General features: G+C 31.9%; 1 protein-coding gene and 1 long non-coding RNA gene across 2 annotated transcripts in view; one reads left to right on the top strand and one right to left on the bottom strand.

Annotated features, from left to right (window-relative positions):
- Positions 1 to 903: 903 nt before the first annotated feature.
- On the top strand, positions 904 to 3,690 carry LOC120431682 (uncharacterized). Its single transcript, XR_005607937.2, has 3 exons — positions 904 to 1,151; positions 1,229 to 1,345; positions 3,114 to 3,690. It is a non-coding gene; the product is annotated as an uncharacterized LOC120431682 (long non-coding RNA).
- A 12,719-nt stretch (positions 3,691 to 16,409) lies between these two features.
- LOC120418347 (uncharacterized) overlaps positions 16,410 to 21,496 on the bottom strand; it is a 172,022-nt gene continuing 166,935 nt past the window's right edge. The window contains exon 7 of the mRNA XM_052711314.1: positions 16,410 to 16,499. Within this exon, the coding sequence (XP_052567274.1) occupies positions 16,425 to 16,499 (75 nt within the window). The 3' untranslated portion in view covers positions 16,410 to 16,424. The remainder of the gene's footprint in view (positions 16,500 to 21,496) is intronic.

Raw genomic sequence — 21,496 nt, 5'->3', positions numbered from 1 at the left:
AGCGTTAATTTTATTTAATGGCCTCCATTTTTCGCTAGCATTTTTTTCCAGACGGCACTAAAGTGACTGCCCCCTCGGAATGGGTGCCACTTGTTGACAGATTGCCACTCACACTGCCCCTAATGTTGGAGTAATTATAGAATTAGCAAAAACAATGGCAAATCTTCACCAGCGCCAACAATTCTCCAGGCCGACTAATGACCACTTAACGCTAAGGGGAGCGATGCTAATGAGTTAATTGCAGACCTGCACCAAGATAGTTTGTTAAAAGGTGGGAACAACCATGCATCAACTTGACAACTTGCCTCACCTGTAACATTTGTTACTTTGACCCAGCAATGCAAGATAAATGTAACGCCATCTGTCAAACCAATCGTTCCCACCTTCTCCCAACCACCTTGGTTGCGATTGGTTCGCAGGGTACACGCAAAATTGCGCTCAACTGTTTGCTAAGCAAACACTGGAAACTAATTAATCAAAAGCAAACAGGCGCGCTTGATTGCATCAACTCTCTCCCCAAGCTTGATCCAATCCGACATCAACTTGCCGCAAGTTCTAGCCAAGATGTCTAAAGGAGGGTGGGGGGAACGAAAGTCCTGCAAGTCAGGAAGGCAAAGTGTTGATGTTTCCCAATTCCCCCCTCTTCCCGTAACCAAACCAAGAGTGCTTAATGGCGGGAGGAAGCAGGGCAAAAGTCAAGTCATTAGTAAATGTCATTTCGCTTTAGTTTTCGCAGTTCTTTCTTTTGCCGTTTTCTTGGGTGGGAATTCCTCAGAAAAGCGTCAGTAAGCAGCTGTCATTTATAATTAAATCTCTCTGCCGCTCTCGTTCCCATTTTGCTGCCGACTTTAAGTCCTTAGTGGGGACTCATTTGACTCAGACCCTGTTTGAAAAATGTCGCACGTCGTACAAGTTGTCGCACGGTTTTGATTTTACCGTTTCGATATCGATTGGTCGAAAGGACGACAAACGTGCGACAAACACTCGACATGCTCGACATTGTTTTTCCATCGATTTACCTTCAATTCGACGTCGATTATCGTCGACGCAAACAGTTTGACAGTTCTCTTCAGTTGATCTTGTTCGGACTTGATCAAATCAGAAAAACAATATTGTTGTAAAGGTTCGTGAGGATTTTGGCTGGTTGATTGGTAAGTTTTGTTCCTTTTTTTGCTGGAAAGTTCCGGCCGGAGTGGGCGAGCGGCTAAATCATAACATTATGTTTCAGATTTCCTGATTTCAGCCTTCGCGACGGTGGAAGAGAACGTGAAACATCGTTAACCCGGCGGATCATGCCGGAAGATGGGACCAGAAGGAACCGGTCTGCGATCGAAAGCGGATTGGGGTGAGTCGTGTTTTTTTAAACGGTGGAGGTGTGCCGGGAGGTATGCCGGGAGGGTATTCAAAAATTTTACAATAATAAAGTAAAATTATAAAACTCTAAAATTCTGAAACCTGGCTCAACTCGAGGGGGCAGCATGAAGTTTGTGGGAGTAGCGAACAGCTCTAATTCTCCAAACAAACTTTGGAGAAAACCCATTCGTCTCTGTCCAAATATTTTGAAATTTTTGAAAAATACAAAGTAAACATGTTTTTGGGGTCCCCTTGAGTTGAGCCTGCGCAGAAACTTTGTTGGTCGGTGTTATTTATAAAATCATAAAATTATAAATAAATAATTAAATTATTAAATAATTTAATTAATTAATTATTAAGCTATTAAATCATTTAATTATTAAATTATTAAATTATTAAATTATTAAATTATTAAATTATTAAATTATTAAATTATTAAATTATTAAATTATTAAATTATTAAATTATTAAATTATTAAATTATTAAATTATTAAATTATTAAATTATTAAATTATTAAATTATTAAATTATTAAATTATTAAATTATTAAATTATTAAATTATTAAATTATTAAATTATTAAATTATTAAATTAATAAATTATTAAATTATTAAATTATTAAATTATTAAATTATTAAATTATTAAATTATTAAATTATTAAATTATTAAATTATTAAATTATTAAATTATTAAATTATTAAATTATTAAATTATTAAATTATTAAATTATTAAATTATTAAATTATTAAATTATTAAATTATTAAATTATTAAATTATTAAATTATTAAATTATTAAATTATTAAATTATTAAATTATTAAATTATTAAATTATTAAATTATTAAATTATTAAATTATTAAATTATTAAATTATTAAATTATTAAATTATTAAATTATTAAATTATTAAATTATTAAATTATTAAATTATTAAATTATTAAATTATTAAATCATTAAATTATTAAATTATTAAATTTTTAAATTATTAAATTATTAAATTATTAAATTTTTAAATTATTAAATTATTAAATTATTAAATTATTAAATTATTAAATTATTAAATTATTAAATTATCAAATTATTAAATTATTAAATTATTAAATTATTTAATTATTAAATTATTAAATTAATAAATTATTAAATTATTAAATTATTAAATTATTAAATTATTAAATTATTAAATTATTAAATTATTAAATTATTAAATTATTAAATTATTAAATCATTAAATTATTAAATTATTAAATTATTAAATTATTAAATTATTAAATTATTAAATTATTAAATTATTAAATTATTAAATTATTAAATTATTACATTATTAAATTATTCAACTATTGAATCGAAAATTTTACAAACACAAAATTATTATCTACAATTCTTAAATTTTATTAATTTTTATGTTTTGAAATTCTTAATTTCTAAAATTCTTAACTTCTAGAAATTTTAAATAATTTGAATATTTTCGCCAGGTATCAAATAGGAGAAATTATCGTATGTTTAGCAAAATAAGCACTTGCTCCTGACTCCATCCAATTTACTTATTTTAACTATTCAAACAACTAATTTTTCAAAACTTTTGATAGAAACTTGCTTGCTCACTTCTTATTGACCGATTTATCATTTGATTTCAGTTGAAAACGCTTTTTATGAGCTGTAATTGAATGTCAAAGTGCTGATATGGCAACATTAAAGGCATGCTGGAATTAGATGCTGTTCCCCTAGTTACAGTATTTTTTTTTATTTAATTCATTTCAGATCTGTATCAAACAGTCTCCAAACAGGACAATGAAAGTGTTGGTGGTGTTTGATTTTTAGAGAATGTCAAAATCGCCATTATCAATACTAAGACCTGGAAAAAAGAACAAACTTGCGGCCGAGTACAACCTCTGAGTGAAAGCGATGGAGGTGAACGAACTACTCACGGGGCAGCACAAGAATTCTACCGGATTGGCCATCATCAAGCGAAATTTGGAAAATTGTGACTGCAGTGATAGTGAATATTTGGAAAACAAAGTGCCAGGCCAGTGAAAACTAATAAATATCAATAAAAATCAGCAAAACAACAAATAAAATGAATTTTATTTCGAAAATAACCTAAAAATTCCGAAATGACAGCACACGACAATAGCACGACATCCTAAATAACAAAACCGTGCGACGTCGGTCGAATGTCGTACGACAATGTCGAACAATTTCGATGATCGATCGCACGACAAATACGACATTTTGGTGCAAAAACGTATGACATTCGTGCGAATGTCGCACGACATTGTCGTGCGACGTCGTACGATTGCACGTACGACAAACGACGGACGTCGGACGGACTTTTCAGTCAGGGGAGGGGAAACTTTCGCACAAACTGACGGGAGGCAAAAAGGTCCGGTGTCAAAGGGGAAGTTACCCATTTGTACGACATTTGAAAGTTAGAAGAATAAGAGTTAAAGTGTTGGCCACAGGAAAGGGAAAAGGTTAATTTCTTTTGACAATCGAGAGCACGTAGCTTCAAAGCGTTTGCTGGGTTGAAATTCTAGTTTTGTTGACCTTTTGATTTAAATTTATTGCTACAGAAAGTCAGATATTACTCAAATTTGGGTAGCTTAATTGTCAAAAACAATTTGACAGTTTCTCTTCTTTATTTATGTTATGCTAAAAAGAAGAAAAAAGAACATTAAGACAACACCTGACCATTTAATTGCAAACAATAGATTTTTCCTGGGGGCCCAGTTCAAGCAGATAGTCCCTCCGGTGCTGTCTTGTTTAGAAAAGGGTTTCCCGCTTTGAACCCCAAATCAACAGAAGCCCCTCTCAAAATGGCGAAAAACGCTCCTGTCAGACGATGCCTGCGTCTGACGTTTCGTTCGCACTTAACGCCTACTTTGTTGACAAGCTCTGTTTTGCCTTAGAATCGCCCAGGTTTGTTTGGGTTTCCTTTTTCCTAACCATCTGTTGAGGAAAAATTTACGAACAAGAATCAAATTTCCGCACCGGTGGTGGTTTCTTCCTACTCTGACGTGTGCGTAGGTGGACGCACACCAGATTTGACTGGGTCAAATCGGAAAGGTGCTATTTCCGGACACTCCTGGAGGCGGAGACATCCTGGACAATGAGACGGAAAAAATATGTTTGCTTATTTTGAAAATCGTTAAATTCCCCTAAACGTGTACCGAACTGTCAGTGGTACACGCTAACGTCAAATTAAAGAATTCAAAACAATTAACCCACGTTTGTGTAAACATTAAAATCTCATTGTCTGTGGCGGAAGGGACTGGACGGGCTGTCAAGGGAACCGAGTGTTTCACCTGGAACGGGAAGCCAATTTAGGATTCCTGCGATTTGGGGCAAAGTGAGAAAGGTGAGGAAACAATAACACCATCCGGAAGCAGCAGCAGGACAATGTGAGAAGATGGTTTCGAAGAAAAAATTTTCATTTCCCAGGAATGTTTTGTCAGGTGGAGATGGAGAGATAGAGGGTAGAATGGGACGACGCAATCTGATTCTTTTTTGCAGATTTTCTGGAGTGGATTTTTTTGCAGTGAACAGATTTTTATTTAATTGTCGGATTAGTACTGAGGAGATTTTGGGAATTGAGGGAGAAGATAAAATAAGTCAGAAAATCTTTCCCAGAAAAAATGCTAGCTTTGCTGAAAGGGACTTCTCAATTATGAGCAAATTAAATAGAATGTGTACAATAGACAGTATCTCAGTATTGCATCTTTTATTAAATTTCTAAAGCTTCTTTTTTATTCTGTTTTAAGGATCGATCACTAAAGTTGGAAGTAAGATCAGATAGCAAAAAAGACCTGTTAATTTTCCAAAATTTCCAGGATCCAATTTGTGGTGACAGTACGTGACAGACAAGGCAGTCCAAGTGTGGGTGCAAACTTTCGCCAAGTGAAATTCCCGGGCAAAATCTATTTTTGACTTCACCAGGAAATAACTCGCCAACTCAAATGAACTAGGTTGCAGTGCGAGGGCCACCATGATACCATATCGATACTAAATCAGCAGTTGACTACTGTTGCGAGAAATCGAACATTTCCGTGCACTCACACATTCTAACATTGTTATGTCACTCTGTTGCCAGCGAGCTTCGCGGAGAGCTTTATCCACCGTACTCCGGAAGAATTTGAATTGTAATACTTGTGTTTGTCATTCCTCATATATTTATTAAATTTTGAATAAAAAATAATTGAAATCTCGAGATAAACTTTACCCCAGAATTTTTTTTTCTGTTATCGTGTAAACAATGAACCAGAGCTGTCAAAATACACACTAAACTTGAATAAATTAGTCACCACGTGTCACCACCCATTCCGAAACAATTTGATTTAGTCAATTTTGTTTAAAATTTACTCGAAATCATAAGATAAACTTTCCCAAACCCCTCAATTTTAGTGTTATCGTATAAACAGGCATGATTTGCAGATTTTTTAGCACAGGCTCAAAGCTCAAACGTATTGTTTAACTTTGTAAATCGTTGATTTCCTATGAAATGATTTGCTCACAAAAAAGATAAACATTTTACGGTTCTTCTGTTGAAATGAAATGATTTGCTCACAAAAAAGATAATTGCTCACAAAAAAGATAAACATTTTACGGTTCTTCTGTTGATAAAAGTTTTTAAAAAAATTGTTTTTTAATCAAGTTAAATTCATTTGCCCGAATATCTGCAAAATTTGGCATGCATGCGTGTAAAGGATAAACCAGAGCTGTCAAAAAGCACTCTTAATGAGTTAATTAAAATCGCGATGATTACACCCTAAACAAAATTGTGATTGGCTGAGTTCGTTTTACCTAAACTGAATAAATCATATGAAAAAGTGGGAGAACGAACTCAGCCAATCATTATTTTTGGTAAGGGTGCAACCAGAGATGTCAATAATACACAATAAATTCCAGTAAACCCAATTTAGAGTTTTTACAATCTTTTTGTTTTAAATTTAGCCAAATCTGCCAAAATACACTCTAAATTTGAATGAATTTATCACAGATGTCAAAAAACACACTAAACTGTAGTTTTGATTTTTTAATCTTTTTTTCCATTTTAAAAGTTCAAATTCACTCCGCTCAACGGCCTCGAAGTCACTCACTCGCGACAGAAACGATTTGCCAGCACGATGGCTTGGCCACGCCACGTGGTGTGGTTGCATCTGCTCCAGAGAAGGAAGCGCCCACGGCCAAGCGTCGCTTTCCGGGCATAAATTTTCCGGGCCGGGCTGATTTGAATATCCCTATTGCGCGAGAGTGGCGCCACCAGAACGCCCACACTCGCTGGAAAAGAAGGGTTCGAGGAAGCCATTACTGTCCAAGAGAAGAAATTTTGGTAGACATAAACATACAAAAATCGAATTGAAATTGAAAAGATTCTTCTGAAGTTTAATTCAGTGTGTACGATTTCTACGTTCTTTCTGTAAGCGTGTTTTTTGACAGCTACTTATCGTCAAGAGTAAAAATAAACTGTCAAATAATCTTGATCGGCTAGCAACAGCACAACAACACCTATTTTGAAGGTTAAACTTCGAGTAAACAATTCACCAAACGAATGTTCTTGTCACGTAATTCGTCCACCCGAAACAAAAATGTGAACAGCAAACACCACTTAGTTTCCTCTTGTTGACCTGTCACACAATTGGTCCTTCCCCCGCCCGCGTCACTTGACGAATGTAGCTGTCAAAAAAACTTAACGAATCGATCGTCAAAAGCGAAAAAAGGACGAGGGGGGCAATAAACATCACCGAACGCGACAAACAACATTTTTCCCGGAAGAAAGCTTCACATTAAGGGCAATCCCAGGTTGACGAGGAGGAGGAGGAGATGGAGAAGGTAGGACAAAAATTACTTTCATTTTCTGTTTGGCATGACATGAGGGAGGAGGAAGAAGAAAAATCAATCAGCAAGAAAATATGAATTCCGAAAGGAAGGAAGAGATGGCGGCGGAGGGAGAACGAACGTCAATCAGGACAATATGGCGGCGGCGGCGCCGCCTGCTATACCACCCAAAATGGGTACGGAACGTAACGGATGACGACGTGGACGTATCCGGAACGTGACACATACAAAAGGCACGAGCGGACGCGGTCTCTAATCAAGTAATAAAGCGCCCGGCGTGAAAGACTAGAGGAGCTGGCCATTTTGGGACCAGTCCAGCGGCGGGGAAACGGGAACAAAACGGCGCGTGAAAGTGATGACGATGAACGATGAGCTCGAGCTCACTTGCTCCGGCTGCTACTGGCTATGGTCATCACAGCACAGACGTGGATCCCGGACCATAAAAGAAGCAGAAGAAGGAGCCGGAGTGTAATAATGGGCTGAATAGGACGAGCTCACAATCCGTCGGGACGGGACGGGCGATGAATGGACTCCACATGTGGCCGTTAACGGAAGAGAGTGCCACTTCTACGGAAGCCGCCGGCGAAGGAAGGTGGACACAGGAAGGAAGTAGCGTATTGAATCACTCAATACACATGCGAGATAGGAAGGCATGGAGTCTATGTCGGATCTATAAAGGAAGAACAAGCGGGAAACCGTGATTGAATTGAGTGGGAAGGATATCGGTTACGGCTAGGACCGGGCCGAGCTGCCGAGACGTATAGAGGATTGATTCCTTGTGGTTTTTGTGAGTTTGAAGCTCCGGATGCAGCTGACACTTGAACGTGGGCGAATATGAAGGCAGGTCATGAGATTGGTGATCTGGAGCTCTGGATGCTGGTAGACCCTCAGTTGATTGAAGTAGATTACAGAACGGTTTTTGGTTGGAAGTGAAATGTTCAATTAAGGTTAGAATGTAAAACATGTTGTCTATGAAGTACTGAGCAGCTGTAACTGTAACCTCGTACAAGATGTTTTTACACATGCAGCTATGAGAGTTTCCAGATTAATACATTTTGTTCTAGAAGTTGATAATTGTTAGTTTTAGGATTTAAGCTGATCAAGTTTAACATTTTTGATTCAAAATTTGTCACGGAAGATTTAATAATCACTTGATGAGAAATCGTCCTTGCTGTAAACATAACGCAGTAGTCCTGGCTATTTTGACGTTTGTGATGTATCGTTATTGAGAGACAAGTAGTGCTCGGATCGATGATAGAATTGTACTGGGTCAGGGAGACCATTTTGAGAATTTTTGTGAATTTTATGAATTTTGAGAATTAAGATAATTATGAAAAATTTTAGAATTAAAAGAATTGGGTACTATGCCAATTTTTATGTACAACGGTAAAAAACACGATTAAAAACCATTTCTAATCACTTTTTTTCATTTTAATGCAAAAAAAAAAAAAAATTGACAAGACAACATTTTTTCGATGGATCAACTATGGTCCCCTTGGAACGAGCTGTCAAATAGGAGCTTTTCTGTCAAGAAGGACCGCGAGGATAATTTTTCAAAATTGATTTAAAAATCCATTTTAAACACTTTGTGGTCGTACAAAGGGTCATTGTACTAAAAAAAATAAGCTTTATCGCCGTAAACAATAATATCAGTAATCTATGCTTCATTTTAGGATCCAATTTTGAGAACTTTAAGCATCTTGAGAATCTTGAGAATTAAAAAAAAAAATGAATTTTAAGAACTTTGATAATTTTGAGAAGTTTGAGAATAATAAACATTTTAAAAAAATTTAGAATTCGAGGAATTTTAAGAATTTTAAACAAAATAAGAATTTTAAGAATTTATGAATTTTAAGAATTTTAAGAATTCTAAGAATTTTTAAAAATTTTAAGAATTTTAGGAATTTTAAGAATTTTAAGAATTTTAAGAATTTTAAGAATTTTAAGAATTTTAAGAATTTTAAGAATTTTAAGAATTTTAAGAATTTTAAGAATTTTAAGAATTTTAAGAATTTTAAGAATTTTAAGAATTTTAAGAATTTTAAGAATTTTAAGAATTTTAAGAATTTTAAGAATTTTAAAAATTTTAAGAATTTTAAGAATTTTAAGAATTTTAAGAATTTTTAGAATTTTAAGAATTTTAAGAATTTTAAGAATTTTAAGAATTTTAAGAATTTTAAGAATTTTAAGAATTTTAAGAATTTTAAAAATTTTAAGAATTTTAAGAATTTTAAGAATTTTAAGAATTTTAAGAATTTTAAGAATTTTAAGAATTTTAGGAATTTTAAGAATTTTAAGAATTTTAAGAATTTTAAGAATTTTAAGAATTTTAAGAATTTTAAGAATTTTAAGAATTTTAAGAATTTTAAGAATTTTAAGAATTTTAAGAATTTTAAGAATTTTAAGAATTTTAAGAATTTTAAGAATTTTAAGAATTTTAAGAATTTTAAAAATTTTAAGAATTTTAAGAATTTGAAGAATTTGAAGAATTTGAAGAATTTTAAGAATTTTAAGAATTTTAAGAATTTTAAGAATTTTAAGAATTTTAAGAATTTTAAGAATTTTAAGAATTTTAAGAATTTTAAGAATTTTAAGAATTTTAAGAATTTTAAGAATTTTAAGAATTTTAAGAATTTTAAGAATTTTAAGAAGTTTAAGAATTTTAAGAATTTTAAGAATTTTAAGAATTTTAAGAATTTTAAGAATTTTAAGAATTTTAAGAATTTTAAGAATTTTAAGAATTTTAAGAATTTTAAGAATTTTAAGAATTTTAAAATTTTAAGAATTTTAAGAATTTTAAGGATTTTAAGAATTTTAAGAATTTTAAGAATTTTAAGAATTTTAAAAATTTTAAGAATTTTAAGAATTTTAAGAATTTTAAGAATTTTAAGAATTTTAAGAATTTTAAGAATTTTAAGAGTTTTAAGAGTTTTAAGAATTTTAAGAATTTTAAGAATTTTAAGAATTTTAAGAATTTTAAGAATTTTAAGAATCTTAAGAATTTTAAGAATTTTAAGAATTTTAAGAATTTTAAGAATTTTAAGAATTTTAAGAATTTTAAGAATTTTAAGAATTTTAAGAATTTTAAGAATTTTAAGAATTTTAAGAATTTTAAGAATTTTAAGAATTTTAAGAATTTTAAGAATTCTAAGAATTTTAAAAATTTTAAGAATTTGAAGAATTTTAAGAATTTTAAGAATTTTAAGAATTTTAAGAATTTTAAGAATTTTAAGAATTTTAAGAATTTTAAGAATTTTAAGAATTTTAAGAATTTTAAGAATTTTAAGAATTTTAAGAATTTTAAGAATTTTAAGAATTTTAAGAATTTTAAGAATTTTAAGAATTTTAAGAATTTTAAGAATTTTAAGAATTATAAGAATTTTAAGAATTTTAAGAATTTTAAGAATTTTAAGAATTTTAACAATTTTAAGAATTTTAAGAATTTTAAGAATTTTAAGAATTTTAAGAATTTTAAGAATTTTAAGAATTTTAAGAATTTTAAGAATTTTAAGAATTTTAAGAATTTTAAGAATTTTAAGAATTTTAAGAATTTTAAGAATTTTAAGAATTTTAAGAATTTTAAGAATTTTAAGAATTTTAAGAATTTTAAGAATTTTAAGAATTTTAAGAATTTTAAAAATTTTAAGAATTTTAAGAATTTTAAGAATTTTAAGAATTTTAAGAATTTTAAGAATTTTAAGAATTTTAAGAATTTTAAGAATTTTAAGAATTTTAAGAATTTTAAGAATTTTAAGAATTTTAAGAATTTTAAGAATTTTAAGAATTTTAAGAATTTTAAAAATTTTAAGAATTTTAAGAATTTTAAGAATTTTAAGAATTTTAAGAATTTTAAGAATTTTAAGAATTTTAAAAATTTTAAGAATTTTAAGAATTTTAAGAATGTTAAGAATTTTAAGAATTTTAAGAATTTTAAGAATTTTAAGAATTTTAAGAATTTTAAGAATTTTAAGAATTTTAAGAATTTTAAGAATTTTAAGAATTTTAAGAATTTTAAGAATTTTAAGAATTTTAAGAATTTTAAGAATTTTAAGAATTTTAAGAATTTTAAGAATTTTAAGAATTTTAAGAATTTTAAGAATTTTAAGAATTTTAAGAATTTTAAGAATTTTAAGAATTTTAAGAATTTTAAGAATTTTAAGAATTTTAAGAATTTTAAGAATTTTAAGAATTTTAAAAATTTTAAGAATTTTAAGAATTTTAAGAATTTTAAGAATTTTAAGAATTTTAAGAATTTTAAGAATTTTAAGAATTTTAAGAATTTTAAGAATTTTAAGAATTTTAAGAATTTTAAGAATTTTAAGAATTTTAAGAATTTTAAGAATTTTAAGAATTTTAAGAATTTTAAGAATTTTAAGAATTTTAAGAATTTTAAGAATTTTAAGAATTTTAAGAATTTTAAGAATTTTAAGAATTTTAAGAATTTTAAGAATTTTAAGAATTTTAAGAATTTTAAGAATTTTAAGAATTTTAAGAATTTTAAGAATTTTAAGAATTTTAAGAATTTTAAGAATTTTAAGAATTTTAAGAATTTTAAGAATTTTAAGAATTTTAAAAATTTTAAGAATTTTAAGAATTTTAAGAATTTTAAGAATTTTAAGAATTTTAAGAATTTTAAGAATTTTAAGAATTTTAAGAATTTTAAAAATTTTAAGAATTTTAAGAATTTTAAAAATTTTAAGAATTTTAAGAATTTTAAGAATTTTAAGAATTTTAAGAATTTTAAGAATTTTAAGAATTTTAAGAATTTTAAGAATTTTAAAAATTTTAAGAATTTTAAGAATTTTAAGAATTTTAAGAATTTTAAGAATTTTAAGAATTTTAAGAATTTTAAGAATTTTAAGAATTTTAAGAATTTTAAAAATTTTAAGAATTTTAAGAATTTTAAAAATTTTAAGAATTTTAAGAATTTTAAGAATTTTAAGAATTTTAAGAATTTTAAGAATTTTAAGAATTTTAAGAATTTTAAGAATTATAAGAATTTTAAGAATTTTAAGAATTTTAAGAATTTTAAGAATTTTAAGAATTTTAAGAATTTTAAAAATTTTAAGAATTTTAAGAATTTTAAGAATTTTAAGAATTTTAAGAATTTTAAGAATTTTAAGAATTTTAAGAATTTTAAGAATTTTAAGAATTTTAAGAATTTTAAAAATTTTAAGAATTTTAAGAATTTTAAAAATTTTAAAAAAATTAAGAATTTTAAGAATTTTTTTTTAATTTAAAAAATCTGGAAAATTATGTTTTTTTGGAATTTTGAGTATTTTGAGAATTTTAAACGGTCCTACGCGGTATTTTCAGGCATAAAGCGACAAAATCTCGGAGGGCGCCGGTATTGACAAAAATGTAAAGATCATGTATGATTATGGATCATGAAAAGCTCGCATTGATATTTTTTAGTTTCATAGTATGACTCCAGAGAATCCTTTATTGACCGAGTAGCAACCATGCTCAAAATAATGATGTAAAATTTTATCAGAAAAAAACCAAGAAAAAAATGTCAACTGATTCAAGCGTCCACTCTTGCCGTACAGCTAATTACTGTCTCAATTAATCCTCCAAACTTTCGCAAGAAAGCCATCGTCATCGTCGTTCTTTCGTCCTCGAGACCGTGCTTATCTCAAACCGAGACAGTCCACTTCTGATGTCTGGCCGGACCAAGATAACATGTAAACACAACGAGTGCCGCCGCCATCTTTTCTCTTTTAACTGCCATTCTTCCAAGCTGGCAACCCTCGACTCATTTGCGCGCTCGTTAATCCGATTAGTGTTGCCAATAAAATTAGCATAATTACCCACTGCCACAGCTTTTCCCCCACTTGACCGGGGTCAACATTATTAACCTTCCACCGAGAGTGGGGGTACTAAATTCGTCCTGGGGACTAATTTCCCGGCGGCCGGAAGTTGGCACGAAAATGGCCCGGAAAAGTGCGCGCGACTAATCTTAATTAATGGTAAATTGACGCTGCGAGGGAAACAACAATGGCAAAACCGCGGACAAATTTCCGGCCGGGAATTTCTAGCTGGCCAGTTTATGAAATTTTAATTATTTTCAATGGGAAGACCAAGATAAAATGTTGTAGGTGGGAACGTCATTTCTTATATTTCTAAAATTAAGCTTTAAAGTTTTTGTTAGTACAATTTGTTTAAGAGCACTGGGAAATTCAAAAATCATTTAACTCAAATTGAAGATTTGATTCCCACCATTTTACGTACACCTTGGTTCAAATCCATTAGTCGTCAATAGCGACTCAGTAATTGATTTTTAACCACGAACAAATTTCCATCGGGTATTTCTACCTGACATTTTTTATATATTCGATGGCTAGCCCAAGATAAAATAATGTGGGTGGGTACGTCAATGTTTTATTTCAGACTTAGGTTCAAGCATTTTTAATTTTTTTTTAAACAAAGCAATATAAACAACAACATAAACAAAACCAAAAACCTTAAACTCAAATTTACTAATAAATTCCCACCTTTTTCTCATCACCTTGACCAAAACTGTTAGGCGTCAGTAATGACTGTGTAATTGATTTTTCACGCTCCCCGTGGATCCATTTATCCGAGCCGGAAGGCTAATTGATTTATGAGGCGTACCGCAATGCAACGGAACAAATGTTGTTGATCTAATTCAATTTGTTAGGAATTTTTTTTTTGTTATTTAAATTTGTTTTTTTTTCAGGTTTACTTTTGGCATTGGTTTTTATATTGAAGCATTTTATTTATTTTTCAATAAAATTTAATAACACTTTTTGTGGATTCCATGCAAAACTCTGACGTGTGGCGCCAATAACTGTGATTAAAAATTCTTCCTGGCTCGCCCACATCGTTTACCACCAGCCGAAAAAAAAGCAATATTGCCGAAAAATAAACCCACGCAACAGTCCCGAACTACAGTCGTGCCTCGGTTTAGCACCGCATATGGGGGATGCAAAACCGAGGCGTGCATAACCGAGGCACAGAGCTTATGGGATTTTGGCTATATGGGAGACATTGGCTTTAATCGTACGAAAAATCATGCAAACATCAAAAAATTATAGTGTTTTGGAATCGGGATGATGTCAGCTATCCATTAAAATTATTATTTCATGAAAAATTTCACAAAAATACGTATTTTTCCTGTATTTCGAAAATGCATTTTTTTTCTCTAAAAAATCCAAAAATATATTGTGTTTGCAATATGGGTATCAAATGATCAGGTTTTTTCATACATTTTGGATGTAATAACAACATTTTTAGAAAATACTCCAAATTTTCATAAAACTACGTTATTTTCGAAAAAATACTCAAAATTTCAATTTTTAAAATATGGGTATCAAACGATCGAGATTTTTTCATACATTTCGAATGTAATAAAAATTTTTTTGAAAATACTCAAAATTTTCACAAAACTACGTATTTTTGAAAAAAATACTCAAAATTTAAATTTTTACAATGTGGGTATCAAACGATCGGGATTTTTCATACATTTCGAATGTAATAACAACATTTTTTGAAAATACTCAAAATTTTCACAAAACTACGTATTTTCGAAAAAAAATACTCAAAATTTCAATTTTCAATATGGGTATAAAACGATAATAATATAACAATAACTGCAATAACTGATATTTTTTTTAAATTACGAAGCTTTGTGAAAATGTTGAGAATTTTCAAAACAAATGATTACATACATAATGTATTAAAAAATCCTGATCGTTTGATACCCACATTGTAAAAACAGAAATTTTGAGTATTTTTTTCGAAAATACGTAGTTTTGTGAAAATTTTGAGTATTTTCTAAAAATGTTGTTATTACATTCGAAATGTATGAAAAAATACTGATCGTTTGATACCCACATTTTAAAAACGGAAATTTTGAGTATTTTTTTCGAAAATACGTAGTTTTGTGAAAATTTGAGTATTTTCTAAAAATGTTGTTATTACATTAGAAATGTATGAAAAAATCCCGATCGTTTGATACCCATATTGTAAAAATGGAAATTCTGAGTATTTTTTTTTGAAAATACGTAGATTTGTGAAAATTTTGAGTATTTAAAAAAAATTGTTATTACATTCGAAATGTATGAAAAAATCCCGATCGTTTGATACCCACATTGTAAAAATGGAAATTTTGAGTATTTTTTTCGAAAATACGTAGTTTTGTGAAAATTTTGAGTATTTTCTAAAAATGTTGTTATTACATCCAAAATGTATGAAATAAACCTGATCATTTGATACCCATATTGCAATAACAATATATCTTTGGATTTTTTAGAAAAATGCATTTTCGAAATACAGGAAAAATACGTATTTTTGTGAAAATTTTCATGAAATAATAATTTTAATGGATAACTGACATCATCCCGATTCCAAAACACTATAATTTTTGATGTTTGCATGATTATTCATAGAATTATAGCCAATGTCTCCCATATAGCCAAAATCCCATAAGCTCTGTGCTTCAGTTAAGCACTGGGCCGTGCTTAACCGAGGCAGCTGAACGGTGCAAAACCGGGGCAGTGCAAAACCGAGGCGTGCAAAACCGAGGCATGACTGTATGTGGATCAACAAGAAGAGGAGCAAAAAACAACTGAAATCCCCAGCATCACGTTATCGCAAGCAACACAACCCATCAGGATTTTCACCTGACCAGAAAACCACCTGCCCACATACACTCATGCACACATACACACCGGGCAGCCATCCTGTAAAAACCATAATCTTCTCGTCAAAAAAGCAAAACCAAACCACAACCGAGAAGCCCTCTTGACAAAGTTCCAAAACCAACCCGTTCGCTTTTTTCGCCCTTTTTTCAAAATTCCCAAAATTTGCCTCCCTCCGTCGCGTTACACGGTAAAACCAAACCACCCACACCAACACACATTGCTTTTTATTAATACCAACCGGCGGCGTTCTCTCTGAGCTGAAATCGAAGCGCGTGCGATATTGACTTTCCACGAAAAAAAAAACTCGCAATTTTGCCTGTACGGCAAAGTTTTTCCTCCGAAATTTGCCAGCGTGGCAATTTCGACGGAACTTGCGGAGGGAATCGCGGAATTTGCTGGGCCGCTTTGAAGGAGCAGTTCAAACACAAACTTTTCCACCGCGCTGATTGATGTTTGATCAATGGAGAGTAAAGTTGATTGATTGAAAGCGTGTGTCGATTCCCACCTTCTATTCAACAATCCTGAACCAAAGTGTCAGACGTTCTGTCTGACGTTCCCACCTTTGTCCTACTCACCTTGCCGTTGTCACCGCTGTCACTGGGCTTCCTCTCGACGCGCTCCGTCGTCGGCTTGGCATCGTCACCATCTGCAAAGCAAAAACAATCCGTTAGTGTGTTCATGACCACAATGAAATCTCAAGAAAGGAACATGAAATCTCAAACAAAAGAAAATCCCACCCGAGTGTGAATTCACATTTTCACCAGAGCAAAAGTGACTATTATTTTGCCCTCCCTCCTCTCGACATTACACGGTTGGTTTGGCTTCGTAACGAACGGTGTGGTTCTGGACGCCTGAAGGAACCCGCCGGAACCGGCGATGCAGAAGAACCCTTTTTCCTTTTCTTGGGCAGGGCGCGTGAAATAGGGGGCGGGGGCGCTACGCGCGATGCACACGTTTGTGTAAGTGGGACACGTGGTTTGCGGCAAAACTTACCACAGCATTAGTGGAAGTGGGTTTTACGGGAAGTTGTGGTTGATTTGGGCTGAAATTTGTGAAATTTGAAGCAGTGACAGCTTGTTCCCAGCTAATTTTAGTTATCTTGGTCACTCTCATTTTGGATAAACCGATTTAGAAAAATACAGAACCTACCCAAAACTGAGGAATTGGATGCCATTTTTTCCAAATCACTAAATTTTCATCAAAATTGATCCTACTCAGAAATGAGTAAACTAGGAATTTGTCAGATTTAATTGAATTTCACTCAGAATTTAACGAAAACTGAGCTTAATTAATACAAATCTGACGCATTTACTAAATTTTGAGTAGGCTTTAAAGAAAACTGAGTGATTTGAAATGAGGGTTTAAATCAAAACATTGTCTACACGCTTTTAGAAGTTTATACAATTTATGTATTTAAAATAACCCATTTTTTAAATGAATTATTTTTTCTAGAAATTGTTGCAGCCATGCAATATAACTTCAAAGAACCCCAACTTCTGCAAATCCTTCCCGAAAATTCCACCAAACTTGTGCACATCTTAGAACCGCAGTCGAGGTTTACTTTTAGTTCCACTTCCAGAAGATCCTTCCCACCAAACAGCAGATACAAAACTAACGAGACAAGACAAGGACAAGCTGCTGCTGCTGCTGATGGTGCTCCCGGGTTCCAAGAGTGGATTTAGTCAAGTGTGATTCTCGGACCCGGCCGCGAAGGATCCTCACCGCCGCCAACACCACCACCAGGTTGATGGGTTTCTTGATGGCGAGGAAGTGGTTCGCAAACACCGAAGTGCTTCTTCTGCATAAGAAAGATACCCCTGGCACTCGAGAATAATGATCCACGGGGAAGTTCTTAATCACGCACTGAAGCGGGTTGTTTGAAGAGTTGGGTGTTGAGCAAGTATTTACGGAAGAGCGGAGCTTTTATCCTAATTTGGTGGAATTTGGACCGGAATGAATTGCACTGGCAACACTGGATTGGATTAAAGGAGGTGTAACTGTTTTGTGGCAAAGACTGGTTTTCCACAAATGAACTCAATTTAGACTTAGTCACGCTTCGGCTGAGACTTTGTAGCCACAAATCGTAATAAATTGTTCTGAAGGGTCCTGACAGCTAGAAGATACACGCAGTAGAAGGCAATCACAAAATTTATAGTTCCTTTTCATACACTAAACGAAGCCGAACTGTCAAACTCATCAGGAACTCTCATTTGAAAATACACTTCCATCCAAAACTACTCAGATTTCTTCGAAACAAAACTTACTCATAAATGAGATGTGAGGCAACTGATTCAAATGAAGTTTACCCAAATCTGACATTTTTCATACAAATTAATTTTGAGTAAGTTCAGATAAGTGCAGTGCTTCTGGGGACGCAAAGTCCTGTTTTTTTTCGCGATAATTTTCGTCTCTTTTGTGTCGCTGTTTGTGTGCATGGGGTGATTGGTCATAATAATTGAATAATGCCTTCATAAGTGCAGTGCTTCTTGGGACGCACAGTCCGGTTTTTTTTCGCGATAATTTTCGTCGTAAATGATCGTAAAAATTTATTCCAACTTTCAGTTTTAGTATTAACTCATCAAACTATCGATTTTATGAAGAGCAAAGCGTCATTTATTTACTATTTTTGAAATTTTCTCGCGTTATCTAAATTGTAAAAACAGTAAAAATATACTGATAAGTCCAGCCCATAGCACTACTGCTCAGCTGGCACGCGTACGATAAAAATAAACCATTTTAAATAATCAATTATCTATCTTTCCGCAGCCCCTCCATTTTTGTACCCTCCCAAAAATTCGACTTTTTAGCGATTTTTGAGCGAAACCCCTATCTTCAAACGACGATAACTCAGGAACCACAAATCTTAGAGAGTCAGTCTTAGACTCAATTTTGAAGGAAATTGGACGTAGAATCCATTTCCGTGATCAAAATTTGGATTAAAATATTTGTTCTACCTGTATTGCGCAATTGAAAACTTTAAATGGCCGTATCTCAAAACAGCCCCATTTATTTTTTAAATTTGACCTTATCATCGTATTCCCCGTCCAATTTTACATAAGAATCACTTATCGACAGAAAGGAATATGTTTTGTTCCAGAGATATCGATTTTTGAAGTTTTAAGTATTTGAGATTACCTAATTTAGCTTCACTCGCCGCATATGATAGAAGCAATCGGGCGCGCTGATCAATAACTGCTACCTGGTTATTTATTGAAATAAGATTTCATCCCAATTAATCATTAGCAAATTAGGCAAAAATTGTAGGAAACTGCTGTATTAATCTTAAATTAAAAAAATAGTATACGGTGAATTTATGTGCTAGCCCACAGGACAGAGCAAGAACGACACGCAATACAGGGCAGAATGGAATTCCCGCTGAGCTAGCAGGAAATTGAAATTGATCTAACACTTAAGAAAAAGTATACGATACATTATCGTGTTAAAAATTATGAATTAACATGAATAAAACTCTCGTGAAGCATGATTAAGCAAGAGGATTTCTGGAAAGTATAAAACTGAAAAATGTAAGAAAATCACAAAGATTAATCGGATTTATTATCTGATTAAGATCAAATTAAGTGGTGTTGATTTCGACACCGTCCGAACAATTATCTTTTTTTTTTGTCAATCATTTCGAAATCTTGGAAGACGATACAGCTGCTGTCCACATGTATCAGAAGTATATGGTTTTGTTTTTGAAAAAAAAAACAATAAATTCTTCAGATGAAACTTGCTCACAATATAAAAATCGGTTTAATATGATCATGCTCAATCTTTCAAGCCGTAAGGCAGATTTTGGGGTTTATTGCTGAATGGCACTATTTTGCTACCGCACATGGCAAAAGCTCTAGAACCCATGAGAATTATTTCATCTACTACATCCAGCTCTACATTTGTTCTTGCTTCAAATAAAAGAAATAATTTGATAAAGTGGGAAGAAATGAGGAATTAGGAAAAATATGAAAACAATAGAAAAATGTTATTTTTTTTAATTGTGTTGTAAAAACGTTGTAGCATTTGCAAATAAATATTAAAAGTTCAAATTTTACCTAATATGGTTCAATGACACTGAGATCAGGAAAAACAGTGCATTCAAAATTACCCAATAAATATTCCTTAAACAAAAAATTGATTGTTCAAGGTATTGATTATCTCAAAATCGTATAAAATTATAAAAATAACTCATCTTACAGAACACCAGGTAGTAGGTAATTATTGATCAGCACGATCGAGTGCTTCTAGCAGATGCGGCGGGCGTGGCTGATGTAGGTAATCTCAAATACTTAAAACTTTAAAATTCGATATCTCTGGAACGAAACATATTCCTTTCTGTCGATAAGTGATTCTTATGTAAAATTGGATGGGGAATACGATGGTGAGGTCAAATTTAAAAAATAAATAGGGCTGTTTTGAGATACGGCCTTTTAAAGTTTTCAATTGCACAATACAGGTAGAAAGAATATTTTAATCCAAATTTATATATCACGGAAATGGATTCTACGTCCAATTTCCTTCGAAATTGAGTCTAAGACCGACCCTCTCAGATTTGTGGTTCTTGAGCAATCGCCGTTTGAAGATAGGGGTTTCGCTAAAAAATCGCCAAAAAGTCGATTTTTTGGGAGGGTACAAAACTGGAGGGGGAGGTCCGATTTGGATGAAATTCGGGATTTTTGCATGTTTTGATAGTCTCAACAGCTCTGCCGAATTTGAGCAGAATCGGAGATGGTAATTTTCAAATGCTGTTCCGCTTCAGATGGAATGACCCATATGTTAACAAAACTGGTTCAAGTCGAAGATGAAGTTACTCAAATTTGACATAAGCCACACTACTCATTTTTTGAGTAAGTTTGATTCCGAAGAAAACTGGGAAAATTGGATGAACACGTAAGATTTTCCGTGCTTTACTTCCCCAGAGTCTTTTTTAGAGCTTGAGAAAATGTTGCACACATTTTTTCCTCCTTCAGTAGTCACGGCCTGCATTGAGCAAGGGGACGTGGGAAGGCATTTTTCAAAAGGATGCACAAAAAGACTCCAACTGATGAGAGGCCAGATTTCATGTGGTTCATGTGAGTTTCTTCTTTTTTTTGCTTCACAAAAAGCTGGGCTGTTTCAAGTAAGCGTGCATGGAAGTACGTTAACGGGGGATGGAAAATATTATTTATGGTGTGTTGTGCGGGGAAAAGTGAGTGTGTTTGCCTGCTATTTTTGCAAGAAAATGATGAAAAATTGCTGTGGTAGGAGCTACGTAGAGAAAGGTGTAGAAAAAAAGCAAGCATAAAGGGTCTGATGGTGTGTGAAATATGGTGGCCGTTTGTTCGTGAGTCTGCTGTAAAATTGGCTTCTTTTCATTTGGTTGAAAGTTTTCCTCATGGTTTCATGCAGTTCTCAACATTTTTTTTGTTCAAAAATAATTTGTAGAAAAATAAAATTATACTGACTATGTTGTGTTAAGCGTGTAGAACAAAATGTAAACAAACATTGCGATTAAAATAATTTTACAAAATGCTTTGTTTGACAGTTACCAAAGTATATAAATACAATAAGTTAATGCTGAAATGGAAAAAAATTGTCCGGAAGAGTCTAAAATTTTCACGTTTCTTAAATCTCCATACAAATTTAAATTTATCCAACTTATTTCATATT

This window comes from Culex pipiens, chromosome 1 (assembly GCF_016801865.2).
Source record: "Culex pipiens pallens isolate TS chromosome 1, TS_CPP_V2, whole genome shotgun sequence".
Taxonomy (NCBI): domain Eukaryota; kingdom Metazoa; phylum Arthropoda; class Insecta; order Diptera; family Culicidae; genus Culex; species Culex pipiens.
The sequence above is the reverse complement of the archived record's forward strand: the minus strand, read 5'-3'. Positions and strand labels throughout refer to the sequence as shown.